The sequence below is a fragment of the Poecilia mexicana genome, unplaced genomic scaffold (genome assembly GCF_051168715.1).
Source record: "Poecilia mexicana isolate PSO_F unplaced genomic scaffold, ASM5116871v1 scaffold_6, whole genome shotgun sequence".
NCBI lineage: Eukaryota > Metazoa > Chordata > Actinopteri > Cyprinodontiformes > Poeciliidae > Poecilia > Poecilia mexicana.
This window is the reverse complement of record NW_028263375.1, coordinates 16,952,310-16,959,829: the sequence shown is the minus strand read 5'-3', so window position 1 is coordinate 16,959,829 and position 7,520 is coordinate 16,952,310. Positions and strand designations below refer to the sequence as shown.

The 7,520-nt window shown below is 40.6% G+C and overlaps 1 protein-coding gene across 1 annotated transcript; it reads right to left on the bottom strand.

Annotated features, from left to right (window-relative positions):
* Positions 1 to 765: 765 nt before the first annotated feature.
* On the bottom strand, positions 766 to 5,966 carry bhlhe41 (basic helix-loop-helix family, member e41). Its single transcript, XM_014984053.2, has 5 exons — positions 5,440 to 5,966; positions 5,279 to 5,345; positions 5,044 to 5,151; positions 4,826 to 4,937; positions 766 to 4,637 (listed from the first exon to the last, which is right to left on the bottom strand). The coding sequence occupies exons 1-5, from the start codon at positions 5,499 to 5,501 to the stop codon at positions 3,721 to 3,723; spliced, it is 1,266 nt and encodes a 421-aa protein (XP_014839539.1). The 5' UTR covers positions 5,502 to 5,966; the 3' UTR covers positions 766 to 3,720.
* Positions 5,967 to 7,520: the final 1,554 nt, after the last annotated feature.

The following is a 7,520-nucleotide window of genomic DNA, read 5'->3' as shown; positions in this document are numbered from 1 at the left end:
ATTAGTCTATCATATATAAATCCTGCACAAATACATTGAAGTTTGCAATTAATGTGCACAAAGTTAATGTATTTTTGCTGTAGCTGCGTTTTGATACTTCTTGAAGAAACGCAAGACTACATAAACTATATTTTATGTAGTTTTTATAACTTCGAAGAAATATGTAGGGAAACATCACCAAAGGCCAAACAAAATGAAAATCCACCAACTTGATGTTTGTGGGAATTTAGTGAGAACTGTGGGTTGGAGAATGAAAGTAAACTTTAGGGAATCTTGAAGGATTTACTCAAAAAAAGGCCTTAAGGCAATAAGATTGAAAATTTAAAATGTACTATATGAATTGTATCTGACTTATTTGGGGGAAAAATAGAAGATGAGAAATGGGTTCAGGTAAGCGCTTAAAATGTTTTGAAAAGAATAACTATGAGCTCATTACTGGAGAGAGCTAAAGAACGGTCTTTGACCTTGCTTGAAGATTCTGAAAAGCTGGGAGGAGGCTTCTTGTTTTTCCACCAGACTGCACAGACTGACTGTGATTTTTTTTCATCAGCCTTTCATCACATGATTTTTGTTTAAAGCTTTGGTTTACTGTACATTGGGGAGATGATTGTTCAAACCCACTTTGTCTGCTGAACTTTCAGTATTGTCCTTGGTTTTGGGCAGATTAGCGACACAGAACATAAAACTGCTCAGTGTTCATTGGTACAACCTCGTTTTACCTGTAAGACCATGAAGAGTCCGAGGACAAGAAAAAGATGACCCTGATAAAGTTTCATTTTTGATATTTATTTTACAACTCATCAGCAATAATTTAGAACAGCATACGTGTAAAGCGCCAACGAAAAGTGCAACAGTTGCTCAGGGAAATCTTTAAAAAAAAAGAAGAAGAAGAAATCTAGACTTCTACAACATTGACAAAACATGTATACTTAATGGTATATTGCAAAAAACTATGTACAACAAATACACATGCCACTTGTAAGGTTGATAAGAGCTTTGAGGCAAAACCAACTAAGCAAAACCTACAAAAGCATTGAAATGTTTGTGAAGCACAGTGAGGTTTGTGCCTCTTCAGTCACGTGTGAAACCTTTATTTATTTATTTATTTTTTAAAAAAACAGAACAATATTACACTTGCAGGAATTGGTAAAAATAGAAAAGAGGAGCTGAAAAAGTTCTTAACATGGCAATGACCACAGTTTTTCTCCCAGATTCACGTAATGATTGCCTGAAGCGTAGAGCAGGTTTTCCAAATTTCATTTTCCCATGAAGTAGCTTGAAATAAAAACTAGGGAAAATAATCAGCCAGCACTTTACAGCATGAAATGAATACAAACTAACCTGGGTCTTTTTGAAAGAGAAACCTAAACACAACAAAGAACTACAGTGATCGACTTTCTGAATGACAAGGTGACTGAAGGGATTAAAAGCTGAAAAAAGTGCACTTAACGTCTCATCCTACATGGAATATTGGGAAAAATACAGGTACATTCAATATCAAAGATCTATAAGGTGCTATCCTACAATGTTTCCTGGAGGTACAGGAGGTTACTACAATATTCTGGTCAAGAATACCCTTGAGAGTCTCGCCTTCCAATTATTCTGACAGATTTGTGAACTTTTTTTGTCCCCCAACAGCACTGGCATTCAAAAGAAACATTTAAGATGAGGTTCAGCAAACCAGGCTCATCTTGCTGCCCTGTTCCCAAAACAAAAGTTGAATATTCAAACTGATCTGTAGCATATGTCATGGTGTGCATGTTGGGACCCACTCAGATATTTTCAAGATGAGCCAGTTAATTTTCCTCTCAACTAGCCCCATGCAAAATTGGAGTGAGGTAATGAGGACTATGCATCTTCTCCAGATCCCTGTAGCTCACATTTACATGTCAGGCTAATATTTACAACCAGAGTTCGCCTGATTTTTTTTTCTTTTTTTTATTTATAAGCCGAGGTAAGTTTCAGCTCCCACATCTGCAAGGGGTGCCACCATGGGGGCCCTGGGAAGGCAAAGGTAATGGCTACAAATTTGCAAGCCAAACAGCTTTATTTGTGTGCTGTTATGAAGCCTCTCTTTTGGTTTTAGTGTGTGAACACAAGTTTATTAGAGCCCCCCACCCCACTCTCCCATCCCATTTCAAAACTTTCTAGAGGCACCCATGCACATATGAGGAGTATCATTGGTTGGGACATAGCGTGTTGGTGACTTACATTTTTGACACCAATACTGCCTGTCAAAATATTTTGTCAAAGAGGATTAAAAAAAAAAAAAAAAAGAAAGAAAAAAGTAACTGCATCACAACACAGCCGTGAAGTGTCAATCATTGTCGATAGTCATTCAGATTGTTTGAAACAAGCAGAAGTGCAAAAGGCACACAAAATTACAACCGTATGGAAGCCCAGTCCCACCACTTTCAGAAAAAAAAATAGGATATGGTATGTCATAACTGTGAGTTTCAGGCACGGTTTTTACTATGCAAGTCATAACTTTACTATCAAAGTCATAATTTCAATTTTTAATGTCACAATTATAAAACTCAATTGTCATATTTATGGGTTCCAGAATACATTTGTATGATGTAAAACTGCATGCCTATGTTTTTGGGAGGAAAAGAAATATGACTTAAACCCAGAATGTGTCAAAATCAAGATTTAAATGACATTGTTGTAATTGTTTGACAAAAATTAGGACTTAAGAGAGTTAAAATTCTGCCTTTAAATATTTTATTTGGCAAGATTTTAGAATAAAATTATACACTGTCATAGCTTTGAATTTCAAATTTTGTAATTAGGACTTCCAAAGTCAAAGCTTGAACTCACAATTTCAATTTTGAAAGACCAGATTGTGACTTTCTTTCATATTTTTAACGTTAAAAGTCATGACTTTTACTTTGAAAGTCCAAATTATGACTTTATGTCTCGTGTGTTTAATTTAAAAGTGAAATAATAAACTTGCATTTCATTCTTTATAACACACAAAGTCAAAATACTAACTTCAAATGAAAGAATTAAGACTTGAAATCTCAAAATCAGGACTTCCAAATTAAAATTATGACTTCAGGTTACAATTATGACTTTGTATTAGATTATATTGAAAGCCCACAAAGCTTTGTTTACTTTATTCTTATAATTTTAACTTTGGAAGTGAAACTTGTGACTGAAAGTCGGAACTTTAAGTTTCATAGTTCTAACATTAAGTCAAAAATGTATGTTATTCTTTCATAAATGACTTTAATTTGGAGATATATATGTGTGTGATAATGAATCTTGGAATTATAAAGCCTGTCCTTGCATGGTCTCCAGTTCATCACGACAATATCTAAGAGCAAGTTAGAGTAGTCAACAAACTTCACAATTATGTTTTGGGGCTGCTGGGGGAAGCTGGAGTACCCAGAGAGAACCAACCCATCCATGGGGAGAACATGCAAACTCCGTGCAAAAACAGCAGAAACTGGGATTTGAACCCGGGTTGCTGCAAGACAGCAGCGCTACCAAGAGCCACTTATGATATTGTATCTAATAAATATAAAGTTTCAACTCATATTTATGGTATACCGTGTTCCATTTCATACTGTCAAATGGCAGAGATGAGCTTCCACACTAATGTCCCCTGCTGCCCCAAGATATTGTATACATGAGAACTTCCCCGTTTTAAAACTAGCCTAAATAATAGTTTTAAAAAAATGTAAATACAGAAACTCAGAGAGGTACACAGACTTATTAGCTCGTCTGACAGGCAGAAAGCTGCTCCTGTGGGCTAGTCTTGCTGTCGGGGGACGTGTCATCTACGTCACCCTCTCCGTCGTCACTCGCGGGAGTTTCCTCGTGCTCCTCAGGTGAGCTCGCCTCGGCCTCGCGTGATCCGCTGTCATCTTGAAGCTGGGAGTCTTTGGGCTGAGCGGCGGCTCCGAGGTGCGCAGACAGGCCGGGGAACGCGGCCGCTGCTGCCGCGGCCGCCGCTGCTGACGCGTGTGCAGGGTACAGCCAGGGAAACGGGGACGCTAGGGCTGCCGCTGCGGGGTACATGTACTTTTCAATGTTGCTTTTGTCGAAAAAAGGCATATAGGGCGCCGCGGCTGACGGGTTGATGAAGTAGAAAGGCATGCAAATCGGTGTCTGCTGTCCCACACCGCTTAATCCCATCAGAGAATTCATGAACGCCACATCTGGTCTGGTCGGGTCCGCGTTCCCAGACCAGCACATTTTAGTTTTTTTAGCCGCTCTGTCATCTCCAAACTCCTGCTTGATCTTCACCGCTTTGTTGCGCTCACACTCTTTGTCTTTGCCGTCACTCTTTTCCGCCTCCCCGCCATATCCACTGTCCGTGTCTGTGTCGTTCTCGTTAAGCTCCCCGCCCTGGGTCCTCTGGATGACCGGGACGCAGTTGGTTTGACAGTCGGACTTCTGTGCGTCCTGCGCGTCCCCGGCGGGCAGCTGATGCTGGAGCGGCGGTGCGTCCGGCTGAAACTGCGCCAGGACCTTGTGGAGGTGGTTGATGAGCTGCGCGCATCTCTGTTCTCTGGCGGTCCAGTTCTCCGCTTGGCTCAGGTACTGCAGGACCTCTTTGGCGCAGGTCTGGAAACCTGAGTGGAACGCATCCAGATCAGTGTGGATGGGAGGTTTCAATGAGCGGTCTCCTGCGGGGGGGGAAATAAAAAAAAAAGAAGAAAGAAACAAGTTGAAAGAGTGTCACTTCATTTAGGAAGTTTTCTTCTAATTTCTTAGGGAAGTTCCTCCAAGGGGATGATTAAGCACATTGTTTTTCCAAAAATATCTAGCTTATCTTTAAATGTTTACAACCTAACCAGTGGCATGCGTCTCTTACCATTCTGCAAGGCGATGATCTTCTGGTGCTGCTGCTCGGTGACAGCAGTCAGTGCGTTCAGATGCTTCAGCGTTAACTCCAGCACCACCGCTTTCTCCAAATGACCGAGCGTCTGTTAGAAACAAAGAATTTTAGTGGAGTCCGCAAATTCCAGAGCGCGTCAAAACTTTTCTTTCTTTTTTTTTTTTTTTTTTTCCAATACAGTGTCCGGATCTCACCGAGAGCTTCAGATGTTCGGGTAGTAGATCCTTCAGCTGCCCAATACATTCGTTAATTCTGTCTCTCCTCTTCTTCTCTATGAGCCGGTGCGGTAACTTGTACGCATCCTGCTGACAGACATAGCGATGAAGTTAAAATGTAACAGTTTTCCTTAGGTCATAATAAGTTTAATTATTAACGAAGGGTTTTAATGTAACTTCAGAATCATGATTGGTGTAATGAAACAGCGCGCACCTTCCCACTGTCCTCTCGCTTTATGCCTCGTTTAGATTTGCACATGTAAAGCGGAGGGAAATCCATCCTGAAGTATAAAGAAAAGTACAGCAATTAAACAGGTTGCACCGATTTTTATTTTTTTTTTTAACAACTTTGAGTTTTCCAAAAGCTTTTCTTACCCCAGGAAATCTGCGTGCTCCATGAACTGCCTGTCCTGTAAGTGCGGTATTCTTTCATCCATCACTTCTCCGTAGCCTCTGAACTAGCACTGAGCTTCTCTTTTCTAGTTTTGAAGGGAGGGAGGGGGGGGAGAGATGTTTTGTTGCTCGGCGGCTCAAACCCGGATAGCTGAAGGAGACGGTGCGCAGAGTGTGTCCTCCAGTGGAGCTGCGTTTCAGACTGATGTCTGGAGAGAGAAGCCGGAGCTGCCACTTTGCAAAAAAAAAAAAAAAAAACCTCTCCGCTCTGCTGTCAGGGCGCACGCGCGCCGCTGGCTGGGAACAGCTTCCGTCTCACGTGTAGGCTGCACCAGCGCAAAGTCCAGTAATTACTACGCGCGCGTGTGTGTATGCGTGCCTGCGTGCGTGTGCGTGTGTGTGCGTGTGTGAGGACTGCAACAACAGATAATTGTGTCGCTCTTCCTGCAGCGATTCAGTGCGCGCCGCTTCGACCTGGCTCCTGAAACGTGATTCATGCGCAAAATGCATGAATGCAGGTGAGAGCGGGAGCGTTTGGATGTGGATCAAGTGTTTCTTTCTTTCTTTCTTGTTTCGCGCTCAGCACTGTCGTCTGCTACAACTTTACAGCTCGCGTTTATACTGTGCTGATTTATGAACTGATTATTTGGATGTTTTAGTTTGAGAACTTGCTTTGAAAGCCCGAATTAAACAAGTAGTACCCAGAAAATATCAATATTGTTAAATAATTACATTGATAAGTATATACTAATTCACGATATCCATAAAAGTCAAACTATTACAAACACATTGTCTTTAAAGAGTATGGGAAAGTACAGATGTTAGTGTCTGATGACTTTATAGGCATCTCAGTATTTGAGTTAAATGGAGGCGCAGCTATGTGTTGTAAGTCAACACCTCAGAAACCAGAAAGAGAATTGTGGTCCTCTCAGTTTAGTTTATCAATTTAGTTAACAATTTTCAGAAGGGGCCACATGTATCTGTTTCAAGCAATTATAAGCAGCATAAACAGCTTGTAAATATCCAGCTTCCATGATGTTCTGGGAGGAGATCGGGTCTGTGTTCCAGAACATCTATGGGTGTGAGTTCACACCCATAGATAACCCCAGAAGAAAAGCAGAAAGCATGGTAAAAATGCTGCTAACATAGTGAAACTGTTTGATTTTTTTTTTTACCAGCACAGACTTTAAAGCCACTCAGCATGGAAGAAGTTTTTACTCCAAGAATAACATAGAAAGACAGATTATAGTTCACACAGAAATAAGCTCCTTATATTAGGAGAAAATGAGCGAAGCGGCTTCAGGACAACAAAGATAAAATATAGAAAGTTCAACAAAGTTGAACAGACAAAACATTATGACCAGAATGGGGACACTGAATCGTCTGTACTCATGCAGTGTCGTTTTGGCATATCCAAATGTTCTTATATCTGATTCTTTATAAACTAGAATATTATTGAAAAGTTAACTCATTTCAGTTATTCAAAGCAGAAAATTAAAATCATAACTCTTTGCAGAGAGATTTATTACACATGGTTTTCAAGTATGAAATTTTGATGATTGAGGCCTCCATCCAATTAAAGTGGGAAATGGCCTGAACTTGAATAGCTCTCTATCAAGTCCAGAGGACCAAAAAAGTGTTTCACACCACATTCAGTAATTCACGTATTCACATACTGATGGTGGTGAACTACCGGATTGTAACTAAAGCTGCCCCGATCTAACAGAGGTGAGGCTCCACTACCAGCAGGCATGGTGGGTGAAATGCCTTGAGAGAAATGCCACAAGAAATGAAACAGTCAGAGAGGGGATTTGAACCAGTAACCAAATAATTACAGGACCATCTCCTACCACCAACATCACCCCAACCCCAATGCTTTTTCTTAGAAGAAATGCTAGCCTACTAGTACATCTAGCATTTGTACAAAATACTTATTTAAGACCTCTTTTGTATGAATGACTGCATCAGAGTGGTGTGGTGAGGTGTTAAAGGATTAGTTTGACAAGCGGGTAACCCGGGTACTAACTCAGGGTGAGTCAAAACCTTCTATGAAGTTATGATCC